Here is a 19,448-nt window from a genome sequence, read left to right on the forward strand (position 1 = left end):
ACCTTGGAGTTGACAGAACAGCATGAGCACCCGTGCAGGCAGGCGATGCTCCCACGGCTGGCGAGGGTTTGCTCCCACAGGGCACTCGGTTACAGAGCAAGAGCTGAGACACGTTGGACGAGCTGATGCTCCCGCAAATCCCTAAATCTTTTTTTTTTTTTTTTTTTTTTCTTTTCAGTTCCAAATGCCACCTCTGAGCCAAGCCACGCACCCTGGGCCTCTGTTTTACCATCTTTAATTCCTCATTTGTGTGAGCCTCACCCCTGGGATGTTCATCCAATGAGAGGCTGTCCCCTGGGATGTGCATGGGGACGCTCATGCGGGACAGGTCTCCGTCCCTTCCTGTCCCATCCCAGCTTTCCTGGGGAATTCCTCTCAACCGCTGGCAGCTCCTGCTCTGGCTGGGGTCAGGCACTGAGCTCATTAACTCGGAGCTGCCCCAGTGGAAATTTACTGGCTGCGTCTGCTGTGCCAGAGCCAGCCGGGCTCCTGCTGCTGCAGCCTCCTTATCTGCACCCAGCCGAAACCCGGCTGCCGGCCCTCCCTGGGGACTGTGGCGTGGGGACGAGGAGCAGCATCTATTTCGGGCTGTGTCTGTGTGTCCCTCCTGCGTGCCAGAGCTGAGCCCACCATGCAGGTTCAGGAGGAGCCCTGGGCTCTGGTAATTCAGGTCACAGCTGGGAAAAGTGTCATTTTGCACTGGATCAGGCACAAGCTGCCCTTAAATTAAGGTCACACATGTGTGGGAAGGTAGAGATGACCCTGCAGTGTCCTGGCTGCCCCGGTCAGGTTTGAGGGATGCTTGAAATACAACAAAAGCAGCGTGGTTTTTTTCCTCCCCGTGCACCTTTTGCTCGTGGCTTGTTTATAGGAGGAAGCTCATTAGAATAATTTGTCCTTGACATGGTCCGATGGCGCTGGTCCCTCTCGCAGAGCAGCTGCTGCACCTCCTCTGCTGAGCGCAACCACCCCGAATCACCCGTTCCCTCCATCCCTTTCCGTGCGTGGGTCCGTCCTTGGGCATGCAGCACCTGGAGAGTGACAGCGTAGGGATAGGGAGGAGAGGACAAGGAGCTGCGAGCAGCCGGCGGGGGCAGAGATAACAAAGGGTCAGAGCCTGGGGATTGTTTTACACGAGGGGAAAAAACCCAACTGTGAACAGAGGAAAACATGGCCAGGGAGCGCCGGGGCTCTTTGTGTCTGTAACGCAGAAATCTGGGGCTGCTTGGGTTGGCTTTGACCTGCCTGGGGGGACGAGAGGGGTTCCTGCCTGCGTCCCCCAAGACCAGGCCCTTCCCAGCGCATGGAGCATCTCTGCCAGCAGCACCATCTCTTGCAGAATCCGGCCCTGAACCTGCTTATAATGAACCACCGATGAGTTTGTGCTGCCCTGGGTCCCGCAAATGGGGGCTGCTGGGGGGGGGGGGGGGGCTGCTTCGTGGCCCAGACACCCATCCCCAGGGATGAAGGGGGGGGGGGTGTCTGCTGGAACAGAGGAGTGGGTACCGTTGCTGGGGGACCGGGCCGGTCGCTATGGCTCCGCGGCTCGCCTGGCCCCTCGCCAGCCCCCGGCAGCTGGGGAGCCGAAGGCGCTGGGCGGCTGGCCCGGGCTCCCGGCCCATGAACGCGTTGGGCGAGCGGGAACAAGGGAGCCCCGCTCATGCGGTGCCGAGCGTGGGAGGAGTGGGAAGGGAGTGGGGGAAGGAACAATGGTGGGAGTTATGGGAGGGGGGCAAAAAAAAAAAAAAAAAAAAAAAAAAAAAAAAAAAAAAGGAAAGCAGTGGAAAAATACCAGTTCTGGGCCCCTGGCAGCGCTGCCCAGACCCTCCCCGCCCCAGGATTATTGTACAAAGAAATGTTATTTTTGTTTCAATAATTTGCTGAGGCACTGGCATTCCAGCGCAGGGCTCGTTTTGTCCTCCAGCCCGGCACCAAGGGATCATTGTTCCTCCATGGCCAAGGGGCCGGACGCGGCCCCCCGGCACCGCCATGCCCGCCGCCGCCTCTCCCCGCGGCTGCCCCGGTCCCGGCCGGCGGCAGGTGCCCCCGGGGTTGGCCCCGGTGGTCCCATCCCATCCCGTTCCGTGCCGGGAGGGTGGGTGGCAGTGCCAGCTTCCCCCCACGGAGCCAGGGCCCCGGGTGGGTGGCAGAGCCGTCCTTGCCACGTCTGCGGGGAGCGAGGGTGGGGAAGGGGCCGGGGCCCGCCCGGGCGTTGCTCCTGCTCCGGGGGCTCCTTTGAAGCGGGGCCTGCCCATTGAAAGGCAGCCGGGCCCCCCCGGGGCCGCCGAGCGGGGTGCCAGCCACGGCCCCTCGCTGCCACGCTGCCCTTTATCCGCGGCGGGCGGGAGCGGCCCCCGGGCATCCCCCCCCGCGCTCCCATGGCCGACATGTGGGGTGCGGCCTCACGCAGGGCCCCGCTGCCCCCCGGCATCGCCAACGGCGGCTGCCCGGGATGGGATGGGGGCATCGGGCAGGGGGTGCCCGAGGGGCGGCCGTGGGGCGGAGGGGGGGGGCGGGGGGGGGGCCTGTGCCAGGGGATGCGGGGTGCGTGGGGGGGGTGCGGGGTGCCACTGCCACGGCCTTCGGGGTGCCCGGGGGGGAGGCTGCAGGGTGCTGGGGTGCCGATGCCGGTGGCTCTGGGGTGCCCCGTGGGGGGGGTGTGGGGTGTGCAGGGTGCTGGTGCCAGAACCCTTGGGGTGCCCATGTGGGGGGCGTGCAGGGCGCCGAGGCCTCTGGGGTGCCGGTGCCGGAGGCTGCAGGACACGGGGGCCGGGCTGCCGGTGGCGGGGCAGGGCGGGCAGCACCGTGGGAGCGGCACCGTGGGACGGCGCCCGTGGGAAGGCGCAGGGCCCCGGCAGCGCAGGAAGCCGCCGGCCCGAGTCAATAGCCGGAAGGCGGCGGCGGGACCCCCAGCCCCGGCCCGGGCCCCGGCCCCGGCGCCACTTCCCCTTCCCGGGTCAGCGGCCGCTCCCCTCCGCCTTCGCCTCCCGCTCCCGCCGCCGACCCCCCCCTCCCTCCCCGGTAAGAGCCGCCGGCGGGACCCGGGGCTGCCCCGCACCTGCCGCGGAGCCGGGACCGGGGAGCCCCGGGGGGGTGTCCGGGGGCGCCGGTGCCGGTGGCGGCGGGGCACGTGCGGGGGGGGCGCGCGGGGGCCGGGAGGGCGGGGCCGGGGGGGGCGGGTCCTGGGAGCCGATTAAGCGGCGGGAGCCGGGGCGGCCGCAGCCGCGCTCGCATCATCCCCCGCGGGGCAGCACCGGCACCGGCACCGCCGCCTTCCAGCGCGCCCGGCGCGGCCCGGTGAGTGCCCGCGGGGAGGGCGGGGGCGGCCCCGGGAAGAGGTTCGGTTCTTGGGGAGCGGGGGCGGCCCCGGCCCGTGTCCCCCCGTGCCCCCGGACACGCCGGCGGTGCGGGGACAGCCCTGTCCCTAAATCCCCTGCTCCCCCGGGAGTGGGGACAGCCCTTGTCCCCGTGTCCCCCGTGCCACCCCCGGGAGTGGGGACAGCCCTTTCCCCAAATCCCCTGCACCCTCTGCTACCCTGGGGTGCAGGGACAGCTCAGTCCCCGTGTCCCCCGTTCCCCCCGGCACCCCAGGGTGCGGGGACACGTCCCCATGTCTCCCGCACCCTCTGCCACCCCCAGGAGCGGGGACAGCGCTTGTCCCCAAATCCCCGGCATCCCTGGGAGCGGGAACAGCCCTTGTCCCCATGTCCCCTGTGCCACCCCAGGGTGCAGGGACACCCCCTGTCCCCATGTCCTCGGGGAGCATCCCTGGTCCCCCGTGCCCTCCTGTGCCCCCTGCCACCCCCCGGGGAGGGGACAGCGGGGACAGCGTCCTGCCAGCCCGGAGCAGGACAGGGACCCTGCACCCTCCCAGCTTGCTGGGGGCTCAGTGAGGTCCTGGGGCTGGGGGGGGGGGGACGGGGACGGGACAATCACCTCCCCTGCTCCCCGCCTGTCCTGGGGGCAGCAGCGGGGTCACGCGTGGGAAGGGGCCGCGGTGGCACCCCCGCTGCTGCGCTGGGAGGCCGCGGGGCAGGGAGCCAACAGTCCCCACCGGCGGCACAGTCTGGGAGGGAGCGGTGCCAGAGCTGCGTCCCAGCAGGGTGGGGGGCCTGGGGGGGGCCCCGGCGTGCCAGGCCTGCGGGGCTGACACCCATTTCCTCCTATTCCAGCTCCGGGAACAATGGCAGAGACATTCCTTGTGGATAGCCCCGACGTCACGTACAGCAAAGACTTCATCGAGGCCAAGTACACGTACAGCACCGTGCACGTCTGCAAGGAGAATGGCGTCACTAAGGTACGGGCAGGGCAGGCAGGGCGCTGGCAGGGGGGCTCGGCGGTGGCTCTGCTCATCCCCACGCGTCCCCTGTCTCTGACCCGCAGGTGCGGCCGTGCTCAACCCGCTTCACCTTCCGGACGGGGCGGCAGGTCCCCCGGCTGGGGGTGATGCTGGTGGGCTGGGGGGGCAACAACGGCACGACGGTGACGGCGGCCGTGCTGGCCAACAAGCTGGGGCTGTCCTGGATGACCAAGACGGGGCGCAAGGTGGGTGCCTGTGACCGTGGCAGGGATGATGGCACGGAGCTCGGCTGCTCCCGTCTCCACCTGAGTCCTGCACCCCGATCTCTTCCCTGCTCCTGCGGAGGTGGTCTGCAACCCCAGCCCCCTGGTTTGGGGGTGCTGGGGACCCCCCCCATGCCGGTGCCTCATCCTCATGCTCTCCATCCCAGAAAGCAAACTACTACGGCTCCCTGCTCCAAGCCTCCACCGTCTGCCTGGGCACCGGCCCCGCCGGCGATGTCTACGTGCCTTTCCGTGACCTGCTGCCCATGGTGCACCCCAATGACATCGTCTTCGACGGTAGGTGGGACATGGGGGGGACCCCGCAATGGGGCGGGGGACCCTGAGCAGTGGGGTCACCTCTTGTCCCCCAGGCTGGGACATCTCCTCACTGAACCTGGCGGAGGCCATGCGGCGGGCGGAGGTGCTGGACTGGCCGCTGCAGGAGCAGCTCTGGCCCCACCTGGAGAAGATGAAGCCCCGACCCTCCATCTACATCCCCGAGTTCATCGCCGCCAACCAGGAGGAGCGAGCGGACAATGTCCTCTGCGGGTCCATGGCTGAGCAGGTCCTGGTGGGGCGGTGGCGGTGGGGGGGGACGTGGGTGACGGGAGGGACGCCACCGTGCTGATGCATCCCCCTCGGTGGCGTCCCAGGTGGAGCAGATCCGCAGGGACATCCGGGACTTCAGGGAGACCAGCGGGGTGGACAAAGTCATTGTCCTCTGGACGGCCAACACAGAGCGCTTCTGCGACGTCGTACCAGGGCTCAACGACACCGCTGACAACCTGCTGCGGGCCATTGAGGTCAGAGGACAGGCGAGAGGGGACCTGGGTGGGTGACAACACCGCCGCGCTAGTGCTGAGCCGCCCCGTGTCCCTGCAGCGAGGCCTGGAGGTGTCCCCGTCCACGCTCTTCGCCGTGGCCAGCATCCTGGAGGGCTGCGCCTACATCAACGGCTCCCCCCAGAACACCTTCGTGCCGGGGGCGGTGGAGCTGGCCGCCCAGCACCGCGTCTTCATCTGCGGCGACGACTTCAAGTCGGGTCAGACCAAGCTCAAGTCGGTGCTGGTGGACTTCTTGGTGGGCGCTGGACTCAAGGTACGTGGGGACGGGGTGGCCCGGGGGGGGACCTGCCCGTGTTGGGGGGGTGACAGGGGGTGACCCACCCGCAACCGCTGCCCAGACCAAGTCCATCGTGAGCTACAACCACCTGGGGAACAACGACGGGAAGAACCTCTCGGCCCCGCAGCAGTTTCGTTCCAAGGAGATCTCCAAGAGCAACGTGGTGGACGACACGGTCCAGGCCAACCCCATCCTGTACGGCCCCCAGGACAAGCCCGACCACTGCGTGAGTTGGGGGCCGGGGGGGGGGGGGGAAGAGGACACGATGATGGGGGGGTGGCAGGGTGGTGATGGGGACGTCGCTTCGCAGGTGGTGATCAAGTACGTGCCCTACGTGGGGGACAGCAAACGTGCGCTGGATGAGTACACGTCGGAGATCATGATGGGCGGCACCAACACCATCGTCATCCACAACACGTGTGAGGTGCGTGGGGGGGGTGACCGGGGTGTCCCTGGGGGTGGCACGTCCCCAGGGGGGTGGCTCACCCCCCCTTTGGTGCCCGCAGGACTCGCTGCTGGCTAGCCCCATCATCCTGGACCTGGCCATCCTGACGGAGCTGTGCCAGCGCGTCACCTTCTGCACCGAGGCTGACCCCGAGTTCCAGAGCTTCCACAGCGTCCTCTCCATCGTCGCCTTCCTCTGCAAGGCCCCGCTGGTGCCCGAGGGCACCCCTGTTGTCAACGCCCTCTTCCGCCAGCGCAGCTGCATCGAGAACATCCTGAGGTACCCTGAGGGTCCCTGTGCTCGTGGGTGCCAGGTCCCACCCACCCCGGCGCCCATGGTGGCACCCAAGGCTTGCAGGAGGTCCCGGTGCTTGATAGCCAGGGTGCCGACACCAGTGGGTCCCGGTGTCTTTGGGTGCCTAGCACCCATGCGTGGGGTGGCCAAATCCAGTGGGTCCTGGTGCACAGGGTGCCCAAGGCACCTGGTGGGTACTGGTGCTCAAGGCCGCTCCCACCAGTGGGTCCTGGTGCCCATCACACGTGGGTCCCACTGCCGATGCGTCCTGGTGCGTGATGCCCAAAGGTGACGGTCCCAGTGCCCAGGGGGTTCAGTGCTGGTGGGTCCCGGTGTTCTGGTGACGCTCAGCACCAACAGGTCCTGGTGCGGATGGGACCTCGGTTCCCCGTGCCGGGGCTGCCCAACGCCCAGGGGGTCCTACACCAGTGGGGCCCAGCACCCATGGGTCCCAACGCCCAGGGTGGTGCCCAGCACCAGTGGGTCCCAGTGCCCAGGTTGCCCAGCCACCGATGGCTCGCGGCCCCCCCCCCCCGCCAAAGCTGCTGGCTCCTGGCACTGGGGGTGCCCAGTGCACCGGTACTGGGGGTGCCCATCCCTGAGCCCCCTCCCTTTCCCCCCCTGCCAGGGCCTGCCTGGGGCTGCCCCCCCAGAACCACATGCTGCTGGAGCACAAGATGCAGCGGCCGGCACCCAGCCCGAAGCGCACCTGCCCCGGGGGGGCCGCCTGCCCCCTTGCCCCCAAGAAGGCACCGGCGGCCACCCAGCTCAACGGGCACCCCTGCCCCAGCACCCCCCGGCCGGGGCCCCCCCGGACTCCCCTCCACGTTGACGGGGCCGACTAATGGCGGGTGCCTTTTTGTATTTCGTATCAGCTTTTTAGGGGGGGTGGTGGGTGGTGGTGGGGGTGGATTAGGGGTCTGGAGGGGGGGGGGGGCGTCTGCAACCTCTTCCCCAGCACTCGGTGCTGCCTGGCTCCGGCGCGAACTCCAAACTGTGAAGCTTTGTACCCACCAATAAACCCGGAGCATGGGGGGTGTGTGTGTGTGTCCCCGGATCTCCTGGTTCCTGGCACACCCCCCCCCACCCAGCCCCAGGCAAAGCGAGAGCCGAACGCCGGCGCCTTCTGAAAAAAAATCAAATTACATTTATTGATGCAGGGGAGGGGGTGGTTTGTTGTTGGTTTGTTTTTTTTTTTTTGGTCAGTTTTGGGGGTTTTTTTTGTTGGGTTTTTTTGGTTTTTTTTTTTTTTTTTTTTTGTGAGGACGGGGGGGGTCCCCATTTTGTTTTGATAAGCAATGGGGGCTCTAAAGGCTCTAGGGACTAGAAAGGGGGGGGTCCCTACACAGAACGACTATGTCTACAGCGGGCGCTACCCCTACAGGGGCTGGGGGCTGCCCCCCACCTCGGCGGGGGCACGGCAGGGTCCCCCCGGCACGGGGCTGTACAGGGGAGGGGGCCGGGGTGCGCAGCGGCAGTCTGGGGGGGGACGGGGGACACGGGGGGGTTTTGAGGTCCTTTCTGTTATAAAAGAGGAAAAAAAATCAGAAAAAAAAAAAAAAACAAACGAAACACACACAAAAAAATTCCTTCATATTAAAGTTTTACAAGTGGTCCCTGGGGGGGGCGGGGGGGCCCCGGTCTGGCGCTCGGGGGGGGGGGGGGGCCGGGGATCACAGTGCTGGCTGAGCACGCAGACGGGGCTGGGGGCCAGGGACCCCCCCCCTGGGGCCGGCTTGCTGCCGGGGGAGGGGGGGCTGCTCTCTGCACTGGGGCCTGCCCTATAGAGCGCTGGGGGGCGGGTGCTCGGGGGAGGGGGTATGGCTTCTCCCCCCCCCGCATCCCCCAGCACAGCCTGGGGTGCCCCTGGCTTGGGGGGCCTGTGCTGGCGGTACGGCCCCCCCCCCAGGGCTTTGGCAGGGCTGGGGGTGGGCTGTGGGGCCACCCTTCCCGCCCCCCCCCCCGCCAGGGAGGGCACCGAGAGAACTGGGAGGGGGTCACACCCTCCCAGGTGGGGGGGGGGCAGCCCCATTGCTCATTAGCATTGCAGCTAATTGCAATTAAGTGCACATGCCCCAGCTGGGCACCATGCTGTGGCGGGGGGGGGCACAGCACCGTGAACCCCCCTCCAAAAAATCCCCCTCCCCATGCTTTGGGGGGTGGGTGGCACCACCCCAGGGGGACAAAACACCCCCACAACAGCCCCCCCCCCCGGTGCCACCCCCCGCCCCCCAGTGCCTGCCCCCACCTGGGGGGGGGGTCCCAGCACTGAGGTGGTCCCTGCCCTGGGGGTGGGCAGGTGGGCAGTAAATAAGTCGCACGACTTATTTCTAATTTTTGTTTTTTTCCCCCGCAATTTTGTTTGTTTGTTTAGTGTTGGGGGGGCGGGGGGGGTGTTTGGTAATTATTATTAATTATTTTTTCTCTGGTGTGTGTGGGCGTCTGGCTGTCGGCGGCCTCGGCGCTGGGCTCACACGCTCATTGTCATGCTGGGCGAGTACTAGAGAGAGCGGAGACACCAGAGGGTTAGCGGGGTGGGGGGGGGCCGGGGGGGGGGCACACACCGCTGCCCCCCCACACCGCCCACCTCACGCCTCCCGGCCGCTCGGCCAAGGCGAACCCCCCGCTGCCATGGGGGGGGTCTGCCACGGGGACCTTGTTGTCGGCCCCCCCCGTCCCCGGCTGCCGCGCCCCCCCCGGGCCCCCCGCCCTCGCCGCTTGCCCCCCCGGGGGTCCCCGGGGGTCCCCGCCGGGTCCCTTACGCTGTCGCTTTGGAAGGGGTTTAAGAAATTGCTGCTCAGCTCGGCGTCGTCCCGGGGGGTGCCAGGGGGGTTGCTCAGGGCCCCCAGGTTACTGGGGGAGCTCTGGGGGGGGGAGAAAAATGTTAGTGGGGGGGTGGAAATGGTGCACGGTACCAGTACATTGGGGTTCCCAGTGAATGGGGCGGGGGGGTCCCAATAAATGGGGTCCCAGTGCATGGGGGGGGTGTCCCAATAAATGGGGTCTCAGTGCAGGGGGGGGGGGGGCGGGGGTCCCATTAAATGAGGTCCCAGTGCATGGGGGGGTCCGAGTGCATGGGGGGGGAGTGTCCCAATAAATGGGGTCCCAGTGCATTGGGGCGGTCCAGTGCATGGGGGGGTCCCAATAAATGGGGTCCCAGTGCATGGCGGGGGGGGTCGTATTAAATGAGGTCCCAGTGCATGGGGGGGGTCCCAATAAATGGGGTCCCAGCACATGGGGGTCCTGGCCGTGCAGGGTCTGCCAGTGCACCGGGGGGGGGGTGGGGGGGTGTCACAGCACACTGGGTTTCAGGGCCCCCCCGCTCACCTTTGGCAGCCCGTCCATGTCCCCGGAGCCTGCAAGGATGACAGCAGTGCCTCAGTGACACCCCCAATCTGTCTGTTCCCCTCTGCCACCCCCCCCGCAAGGTGTCCCCACCCCCCCATCCCCACTGCCCCCCCCCAGCCTGCACAGAGCCCGGCTGCCCGCAGATGGAGCTCACGGACCGCAGGATGCGGCCACGGCAGGGCTGGGGACCACTGCCCTCTCCTGGGGGTGCTGGGGGGGGGGGGGGGGGGGGCCCCCGCCGCGGGGGGGGGGCGGGGGGGGGATGGGTACCCACCTAAGGATCCGTTCATGTGATGCGGCTCCATCGCGCTCATGCCGCCCATGGGCCCCTCGGGTCCGGGCCCCATCGGGAACTGGAAGGGGGGGGGGGGGGGAGGGGGGGTGAGCGATGTGGGCTCCATCCCCCCCCACTTGTGTCCGTGGCCCCCCGCCCCCCGCATCCCCATCACTCACGTTCGGTCTGTTCCCCGTGGGCCCGATGGGGTTCATCATGGTGTACATGTTCTCACTGGAGTTGGTGGAGTCTGGGGGGGGACGACACCGTGTGTGGGGGGGTCAGTGCGGTACCCCGACTCTGCCCCCCCGCCCCGCAGTGTCCCCCAGCCCTGTGCCTCCCCCTCATCCCGCTCCCTGCAGACACTCACCTCCGGGGCTGGGCAGGATGGGGGTGCCAGGGGGGCCACCACCCCCGGGAGGGCCCTGGGGGGGGAAAGGAGGGAGGTGGGTTGGGGGGGGGCCACAGCGGGTTTGCCGGCAGCATGGCCCCCCCCCCACCCCCGATACTCACCACGTAGTTCCCAGGGGACGAGGAGGAGTAGGCAATCTGGGGGATGGACAAAAGGGGGATCAGCATGGGGGGCACAGAGCCAGCCCCCCCATGACCCCAGGCCCCCCCCACCCCAGTATTTCCCCCCCTCCAACTTACAGAGTTGGTGTTGGGGTTCGGCCAGGGCCCGCGGCCGCCAGGGCCCCTGGAAGACAACGAGGAGACATGAGGGGGGGTCCTGCCGCGCTCCAGGCCCCCCCACCCTGTGGGGCCACCCGGCCCCCCCTGCCCAGCTCTGGGGTGGGGGGCGTGGGGGGGGGCAGGTGCCTTACATGTTCATGGCAGGCATGCCAGGACCAGCCAGCGAGCTTGGGGGGGGGCGCATCCCGCTGCTGTAGGTCTGCAGGGAGAGCAGGGGGTCAGCAGGGAGCGGGATGCTCTGTCCCTGTCCCCACCCCCCCATCCCGGTACTCCTGGTCAGTTCCCCTCCCTGTATCCCTGTCCCCAAAGCCATCCCTACCCCCAGATCTCCCTCTCTCTGTACCCCCCCATCCCTGTGTCCAGCCCCCCCCCCATCCCAGTCTGTTCCATCTCTGTCCCCATCCCGGTCCCTGTCCCCCTGCCCCAGTCCCCTCTCACCTGGGGGGCCATGCCGGCCATGCCTCGTGGGGGGTTCATACGCTGCATCGGGCCCCCCATGCCGGGATGCCCTGCACAAAGGCGGGGGGGGGGAGGTGTGAGACCCCCTGCAGCACCCCCCCAACGATCAGGGGGCGGAGGAGGGACACGGATATGGGGATAGGGAACCCCCAACTCACCCTGTGACCGCGCAGCTGGATCCATGGCGTTGGGCAGCAGCGGCTGGGAGCCGGGGACACCCACAGGAGGCTGCGGAGAGGGGGGGGCAGTGGGTCAGGGTGCTGCAGGACCCCCACCCACCCAGAGGGGTCTGCACATCTTGGGGGGGGGGTGGGGGGTGTCCCATCCACGACCACCTCACCTGGTTCGGCATCCGGAGTGGGGGCCGGGGGCCACCGGGGTAGCGGGGGGACATGAAGGGCTGCAAGAGAGAGGGGGGGGCAGGGGTGAGCTGGGGCTGGGGGGGGGGGGGGCTGCGGCATCACCCTGGGGGGGGGTACGGGGGGGGCGGGCCGGGGCACTCCTGCGGGCGCTGGGGGGGCGGGCGGGGGCTGCCGGGCTGTGCCCAGCCTTACCTGGCTGTGCGGCCCCAGCAGGGGGGCACCGGGGTTGGGGGGCGGAGGTTGGGCGTGGGGTGATGGCTGAGAGCCCGCAGGTCCCTTCAAGAGAAATAAAACACGGTTATGGGGACGGGGGGCCTGGGGGGCGGGGGGGGCAGCGGCCCCGCTGCGGGGGGGGGGGGGGAGGGGCTGGTCCCAGCCCAGGGCGCTGTAAGGGGGGGCAGCACCGGGGGGGGGGGGGGGGGTGGGGGTGGGGTGGTGGCTGGCTGTGCCGCAGCGTGGGGCGGGGGGGGGGGGCCCGGCTCAGGTGACTTTCCCCGCGCCCCCCCCTTGGCTGCACACACACACACACGGGTGTGGGGCTCAGGCGTGTGCACACGCTAAGGTCATGCTCACAGCGTGGGGAGCACAGCCGGGCTCCCCAGCACTGTCTGCATGGGCCCTGGCATGCACACGGGCTAACACGCGTGTGCTTACACATGCACGTGCTCACACACGTGTTTGCACACATCCACACACTAGCCCTCTGCGCGCACACCTGCATCATGCACACACACACACAGAGACGCAGGGCTCAGATGCACGCGTGGAGCTCTGCGAGGACAAGTGTGCGTGCTCACACTGTAAGCACAAACACACGACGCTCACACACACGCATGCTCACACGCATGCATGCATACATGTGCACGTACGTACGCACAAGCAGGCTCACACACGCGTGGTATCTTGCATACACACATGCACATACATCCATTTTCACACACACTCACACATGCACACGCAGCAGGATCTCTCACACACACCCCCCCCCCCCCCCCCCCAGGCCCACCGAGCCCCCCTCCCGTCCCCACCCAGCCCTGCCTGACTCCCCTGCAGGCAGCGCAGGCAGCGCAGGCAGCCCCAAGGCGCGGTGCAGGCAGGCTGGTACCTGAAAGAAGGCGGGGGGCATGGGCCCCCCCGGCATGCCATCTCCAGGGGGCAGGTTCCCCATCACCGGGCTGGGCGCTGCCGCTGCGCTCTGCAGGGAAAGGAGAGCTCAGCACCGGGGGGGGTGGGTGCGTGTGTGTCCCCCCCCCCCAGCAGCTCCGGCCACCCCGGCAGTGCCGGATCCGGCACCCAGCTGCGCCCCATCCCTGGCACACCCACACCGTGGCACCGGGAGGGCCCGGGGCTGGCCGACCTTCAGGGCCATCGTGTCCCACCGAGCCAGGGTGGCCGTGTCCCCAGCCAGCCGGCGCAGTGACGCCACGCCACGCCACGCCAGCTGAGCTTGCCCTGCGCAAGCGAGAGGGTAGCACAGGGAGAACCCAGCATGCATCCCTCCAGCCAAATCGGGGGGGCACAGGGGGGCTGTGGCCAGCTCCGGGGGGACCCCGTGGGGGCCAGCTGGGCCAGGGGCGGGGAGGGGGGTGCGGGCAGGGGGCCCTGGCCCCACTCGCCTGCCGGCCCCGTCCGAGGGGAGCTGTTAAGGGGAAGGAATGTGCCGGCTTTCCGGCTCAGCCCCTCCGCCACAACTGGTTTCAATTTGTAGGGGAGGAGGAGAAGGGGGGGGGACACACACACACCTCATGCTGCCCCCTCCACCCGGGGGGCCCCGCGCCACCCCATAGCCCCCCCCAGCCCGCTGCCAGCCCGGGGGGGGGGGGGGGGGTGGGGGTGGGGGGGAATGGCAACACCTGGCAATGGGCGACACGGTCAGGGCACCCGTGGGTGCTGCTGGCGTGGAAATGGGGATGGGGCTGCTGGCTGGGGAGGGCGAGACCCTCAAGGGCTCCCGGGGTGGACACACGTGTCACGCAATGTACACAGGTCACGCCAGCACATGGGTCCTGCCTGGGACACGGGTCACGCCATGTGCGTGGGTCACACTTAGTACACGGGTGGCATCAGGCACATGGGTGACGGGGGTGCCCAGGGCACCCAGCTGGGGGGGGGGGGCATGTCGTTCCCTGGCCCCCCCCCCCCCCCGGCATGCCCACATTGGGGCCGGGAGCCTGCTGGGGTCCGAGGCTGGGGGGAGGGGGTGGGGGGGGTGGGGTGTCCTTGGGGCTGGAGGGGCGTCCCGGGGGCTGGCAGGGTGTCCTGGGGCCCCCAGCCTCATTCACCAGCTGCAGGATCCGGCCCCAGGCGCCCCCCAGCCCCAGAGATCATTTGCAAGACAACGGAGTCTGTGCCGGCAGCCAAAACCAACGCGGGGGGGCCTTGCACAGCCCCCCCCCCCCCAGCGCCCTGCACCCCTCCAGCACCCCTCCCTGCTACGCCCCCCCGGCCCGTGCTGTGGGAGGGGACTGCGGCTCCGGGGTGGGGAAGGGACATGCGGAGCCCCCGCGGGGTGGGGGCACCTTGGGGTGACGGGGGTGGCGCAGGGCTCACGGTGCCCATGGGGACCCCACCGCGGTCCCGCCCCACAGCCCCCCACGGTGCTGCCATCACGGTGCTCGTCACTGAAGGGTGCCCACCCCGGCACCGCACAGGGACCAGCCCCCAGCCAGCAGCTGCCCTGGGGCGGGGGGCGGGGGGGGTCCATCCCCGTCACCTGGGGGTGTCGGGTGCGATGGCAGCAGCAGACCCCCACGGCTGTGGGGCCAATACAGTGCCCACAGAGCCACCCCATGGAGGGGGTGGGGAGCAGGGGACCCCCCTTTGCCTTGGGGGGGGGACAGGCCCTGTCCCCTCTTGGGGACCCCCCCACTCTCCTGCCCTACAGCACGGGGATGGTTCTTGACACACCCCCCCCACCCCCCCCCCCTGCCCAGAGCAGGACCACCGCTGCCCCCCCAGCTCCAGCCCCACAAAGGGGACAGTGCTGCCCCCCCCCCCCCGTGGGACTGAATTGGCCCCCCCGGGCCCCCCCCGTCAGTGATGCAAAGCCGAGTTGCCATGGCAACAGGTTGGGGAGATTCAGCTCCTCCTGCAGGCTCAAGGTCAGGAGGGAGAAAACGGGGTGGGGGGCACACGGGGTGGTGCGGGCTGGGGGCTCCCCACACTGCGGGGAAGGGGGGGGGAACCCAAACCCTGCTGCGGGGCCAGCTGCTGCCACCGCTCCTCCCCGCGGCTGCACACAGGTGGGACCCCGCTGGACCCCCGGTGATGTGGGGTCACCATCCCCACAGTGTTCATGGTGGGATCCTGATGCACACCCCGGGGGGGGGGTGAAGGGGGCAGGGGGCCATCCGAGCAGCACCCATGGGGAGGATGCGGGGCACCCGCTCTGCAGCAGGGAGCCCCGATTCACCCCGCAGGTACCGGTTTGGCCGCAGTGGTTGGTGGGCACCGGGATGGGGATGCGGCTGTGCCCAACATCCCATGGGATACAGTGGGGGGGGGGGGGGGGGGGGGGGGGGGGGTGCGGGGGCTGTGAGGGCTCCCGTCCCCAGCAGTCCCCAGCACCCCGGCTCTGTCTGCCAGGCAGCACTGCCATGGCAACGCGGCCTGACCCGCACCGCGTCCCCGGCGTCACCGCACCAGCAGCCTCATTAATTCCAGCATGGAAATCAGCTCTGTGCCGCGCCAGGGGCCGGGGGCGGCAAGGGGAGGGGGGGGCTTGCTGCAGCCCTGGCCCCGGCAGCCCCCGCGGTGCTGGCGCAGGCACACGCGTGCCCACGCACACCCACGGGGACCCGCTGTCCCCACAGTGGTGACGGGTGTCCTGGAGGGCAGCGTGGTCGCCCCCCTCCCCCCCAGGCTGGGTGCTGCTGTGGGGTGCTGAGCACCCAGGGAGGGTGGGGGGAGGCAGGGGGAGCGGCTCAGTCCTGCTCGGCTGGGATGGGCAGAGGGGTGGGGGCGAAGCGTGCCCCCGTGGCCCCGGGCACCCCACAGCAGCCCGAACGCCAGGCCACCGCACGTCCCACAGCATCCCGCATCCCACAGCGCCGTGGACCCCGCAGCATCCCGCATCCCATGGTGCCATGGATACCACAGCATCCCGCATCCCCCAGCACCGCATCCCCCAGAGCGCTGCGGCACACAGCACCCCGTACCCCGCAGCGTCCCATGCGGCACGGCACTGTGTGCCCTGCAGCATCCCGCATCCCACAGCGCCGTGGATCCCACAGCATCCTGCACCCCTGGGACCACTCACCATCCCCCATCCCAGGGCACGGTTCCCCCCCCCCCCAGCAGGTCCCCATCACCCCAGGACCCAGTTCCCCTCCTGCCACCCCCCCCATCCATCCATCCCCTGCCCGCAGCCCTGCCTGCAGCCCTGCCCGCAGCCCAGGCAGGCAGGAGCGGGCACATGCGGGCAGCCGGGCTGTTGACTCTGTACCAATGATTAACTCGCTGAAGGCCGGCGCCGATAAGGAGCAGAGCTGCTGGTGGCGGGGGGGGAGGGGTGGGGGGGTGTCCCACTGAGCCCCAGGACCGCGGGTGGCCCCCCCCCGGGGCACCAGATGAGAGGGGGGACCCCAACCCCGCTGGGGTGCCCCCTGTTTGGGAAGTGAGAGCCTGTTACCTCACCCACACCACGGGATGGGGCCAGATCTGGGGGTCCCGGTCCCCCGCGGGGTGAGAGGCAGGGGATGGGCATGCAGGGGCGCACCAGGGTCCCGGGGCGGGGGGGGCGCTGAGCCAGGCCCCCAGGGATTAAACCCCCCCCCCCACCACCGCCACGCAGCCCTGCAAAATAGGTCACCCACACTGGCGAGGCCAGGCTGGCAGAGCCGGCATTAACCCCCGGACTACCGGCATCCTCGGCACCGGGGTCTCACTGGCAGGGGGGACAGGGGGGTGCAGCGTGGGGGGAGGGAGTGGGGCACAGAGCCCCCCCCAGCACCGCGGTACTCACATAGTCGTGGAAGGCTTTGGCCTCGCTGGAGTGCTCACAGGTTTCCCGGCGGTCGGGAGCGGCACAGTACAGGTCCCAGAAGACGCTGGTGGGGGGGGACACAGTGGGTCAGGACCCCCCCCAAGACGTGTCCCCATCCCCCCACACCACCCTTGGCCACTGCGCTCCCCCACCACTGGCTGAGCCCGGCCACACTCGTGTCACCGATGGTGGGGGGGGAGGGGGGGGCTGGTGCTCTGTGTGTGCGCGCGTGTGTGCGCATGTGTGCGCATGTGTGTGTGTGTGCATGCGTGTGTGCGTGCATGCGTGTGTGCGTGTGTGCATGCGTGTCCCGGCGTGGCGGGGGCCTCCCGGCTCCGGCACTGCCGCCTGTTTTCCCTGGAAACGGTCGCTACGGCCGGAGCCCAAATTCCTGGGACTTTACATCAGGCTGCAGCATCCCGGAGTGGGATGGGGGGGTCCGGCTGCCCACACCCCCCGCCCCGGGTGCCAGGGTGGATACGGGAGGGCGGAGGGGCCGGTGGGGTGTGTGTGCGTCCCCCCCACAGCAGTGTTTGTGGGTGCCCCCCGATTTGGGGTGTGGTGGCTGGGTACTGGCAGCAGGAGGGTTAAGGGCCTGGAAGGCGCCGTGCCCCCCCACCCTGGCCCCGCTGTGTGCCCCCCCCCCCCATAAATCATCAACTAATCGTTTATTGGAAATGGCTAAATGCAGCGGTGGCGGCATCGCGGCGCCCGGCACGGCCGCATCCTGCGCCCCGCTGAGCCCCCCCGCCCCCGGCATGGTCACAGCAGGGCAAGACCCCCAGTATGACGCCAGCCCGTGGGGTCCCCCCGCACCCCCCGGCACCACCATCATCACACCCCCCTCCCCCCTGGGGTGCTCTGCTGGGGCCCCCCCCGGGTGCGGGGGTTCAGCCCTGGGGCTGGGACACCCCCCCACCCCCCGCCTGGTGCCAAATTGGATCCATCTGGAGGGGCCGGGCGGGGGGGCCGGGGCGTAGCTGCGACGAGGGGGGGGGCCCCCAAAATCACTGATGGGAAAAGCAGAGCGGCAGGTTTATGGGGTACAAGGTGATGTGGCGGCACCGCCGGGAGGGGGGGCAGCCCCCGGCCCCGATCCCAGCCACACCGCCGTGGGGAGGGGGGGGTGTCCAACCCCGCTCCCGCCCCCCCCAACCCCGACTCACCACCACCAGGAGTGCAGGAAGCCGGGGGGCTCGCCCAGCGTGATGTTCTTCTCCCATCGGATCTGTGGAGAGGGGCACGGGGGGGGGTGGGGGGGTGGTCAGGCATCACCTCACCGGGCCTGACACCCCGGGGATGGGTGCAGGGAGCTGGGGGGCTGCAGGGCCCCGAGCCCATGGGATGGGGGGGCCGGGAGGTGCTGTGCGTGTGTGTCCCCCCCCACTCACCTCCGAGAGGAAGGTCTGGGCCGATTTCTGGGCCCCCACGTGCAGCAGGTACTCGTAGACGTACAGCGCCAGCCTGCGGGGACAGGGACGGGGTGTCAGGGCGGGCACGGCCCCCCCGCCGGCGGGGACAGCACCCCACAGCCCCCCCCACCAGAGCAGCACGGTGACAGCCCCGTCCGACAGACCCCGACTGACACCGGGGACCGGTCAGGATGGAGCCCCCGTTAAAGAAGCGCAGAATTAATGAGGGGGATTCGATGTCACCTCCCTGCAAGGGACCCCCACGGGCATCACGGTGACACCGAGTCCCACCGGTGACACCGGGCGCCTCTCCCCGGCACCCGGCCCCATCGCCGGGGTGGCCACCCGGGTTCCCGGTTCCTGTCGGTGGGATGACTCAGGGACGGGTGACACGTCCCACGTGGGACGTGGCCGAGGGGCGAGTGCCACCACGGGTGTCCCCTGGCAGGGCACCCCCCCGGGGACCCCACGGCCCCGGCCCCGCCGCTCCATCACCCACCGGCAGTGGGGAACAGGACCCGCGGGGACCCCACGGGGGTGGCCGGGCTCTGGGGGGGACCATCGTGGGGTGCGAGGTGCCCCACGGACAGCGGCGGCCCCGAGCACCGGGGCACGGCGGGGCCGGGGACAGCCCGGGATGCCGGGTCAGGCTGTCGGTGCCCCGGGGGATGGCAATGCCCGGGGGGGGGTGGGGGTGGTGGGGGGCATCACGGCTCCCGGTGCCCCGGGGGATGCAGCGGACCGGAGCGCGTCGCGGCTCCCGGTGGCCCCGGGGACATCGCGGCTACCGGTGCCCCGGTGTCCGGCTGAACCCCGACGGCTCCCGCTGCCCCGCGGCGGCTGCCGGTGCGCCCCGGCGGGGCGGGGCCGTGGGGGTCCGCCCGCCCCCCCGCTTCCTCCCCCCCCCCATCTCCCTCCGTCCCCGCTCCCCCGGCGGCCGCCCCGGCAAACTTCCGCGCCCCCGGCCCGCGTCCGCCCCCGCCCCCGCCGCACTCACTTCTCGCGGGCCTGGCCGTCCGAGGGCACACCGGAGCCCTTGCCCTTGGCGTACATGCTGGGGCGGCGGCGCGGCACCGGCTGTCAGCGGCCCCGGTCCCGGCCCCGGTTCCCCGCCGCCATCCCGGCCCCGGCCCCGGCCCCGGCGGCTCCGGCCGCGCGCCCGCGGGGGAGCTTGAAACCGCCGCGCCGGGCCGGGGGTCCCCGCGCCGCCGCCGCCTCCCCCCGCGCGGCTGTTCCAGCAACACCACCACCACCCCCCCCCGCCCGCGCCTGCCGCTCTTAAAAGGGCGATGGCAGAGCGGAGGAGGTGGTGGGGACACGAGGGGCTGGAGGAGAGAGGGGACGCGGAGGGGAGGAGAGGGGTGGGAAGGGAGGGGCAGGGAGGCGGGTGGGCGGGCGTGCACGGAGGGGGGGACACGGGGTACACGGACGCGTGGAGAGACAGGGACATGAGGGGGTGGGCACGGCCACAGAGGGACACGGACGCGAGAGG

General features: G+C 69.9%; 2 protein-coding genes across 3 annotated transcripts; one reads left to right on the plus strand and one right to left on the minus strand.

The window, feature by feature from the left end:
• The first annotated feature begins 3,156 nt into the window (after nucleotides 1–3,156).
• ISYNA1 (inositol-3-phosphate synthase 1) lies at nucleotides 3,157–7,459 on the plus strand. The gene is made up of 11 exons (XM_054805405.1): nucleotides 3,157–3,297; nucleotides 4,173–4,297; nucleotides 4,384–4,545; nucleotides 4,731–4,860; nucleotides 4,935–5,128; nucleotides 5,217–5,366; nucleotides 5,446–5,661; nucleotides 5,747–5,911; nucleotides 5,996–6,109; nucleotides 6,192–6,409; nucleotides 7,053–7,459. The coding sequence occupies exons 2-11, from the start codon at nucleotides 4,184–4,186 to the stop codon at nucleotides 7,267–7,269; spliced, it is 1,680 nt and encodes a 559-aa protein (XP_054661380.1). The 5' UTR covers nucleotides 3,157–3,297; nucleotides 4,173–4,183; the 3' UTR covers nucleotides 7,270–7,459.
• Nucleotides 7,460–8,780: 1,321 nt separating this feature from the next.
• SSBP4 (single stranded DNA binding protein 4) lies at nucleotides 8,781–19,228 on the minus strand. 2 transcript variants are annotated; one of them, XM_054805406.1, is made up of 18 exons: nucleotides 18,954–19,216; nucleotides 17,936–18,008; nucleotides 17,711–17,772; nucleotides 16,524–16,608; nucleotides 12,666–12,755; nucleotides 11,753–11,836; nucleotides 11,539–11,598; nucleotides 11,357–11,426; nucleotides 11,178–11,248; nucleotides 10,871–10,938; nucleotides 10,698–10,743; nucleotides 10,560–10,595; nucleotides 10,417–10,471; nucleotides 10,226–10,296; nucleotides 10,047–10,125; nucleotides 9,752–9,780; nucleotides 9,187–9,288; nucleotides 8,781–8,924 (listed from the first exon to the last, which is right to left on the minus strand). In XM_054805406.1, exons 1-18 carry the CDS (start codon nucleotides 19,007–19,009, stop codon nucleotides 8,895–8,897), a joined length of 1,167 nt encoding a protein of 388 aa, XP_054661381.1. In that variant the 5' UTR covers nucleotides 19,010–19,216; the 3' UTR covers nucleotides 8,781–8,894. The 2 variants fall into 2 exon arrangements, with proteins under 2 accessions (XP_054661381.1, XP_054661382.1); XM_054805407.1 differs by lacking the exon at nucleotides 11,753–11,836 and having other exon boundaries at nucleotides 18,954–19,228.
• Nucleotides 19,229–19,448: the final 220 nt, after the last annotated feature.

The sequence above is a fragment of the Grus americana genome, chromosome 28, assembly GCF_028858705.1.
Source record: "Grus americana isolate bGruAme1 chromosome 28, bGruAme1.mat, whole genome shotgun sequence".
Taxonomy (NCBI): domain Eukaryota; kingdom Metazoa; phylum Chordata; class Aves; order Gruiformes; family Gruidae; genus Grus; species Grus americana.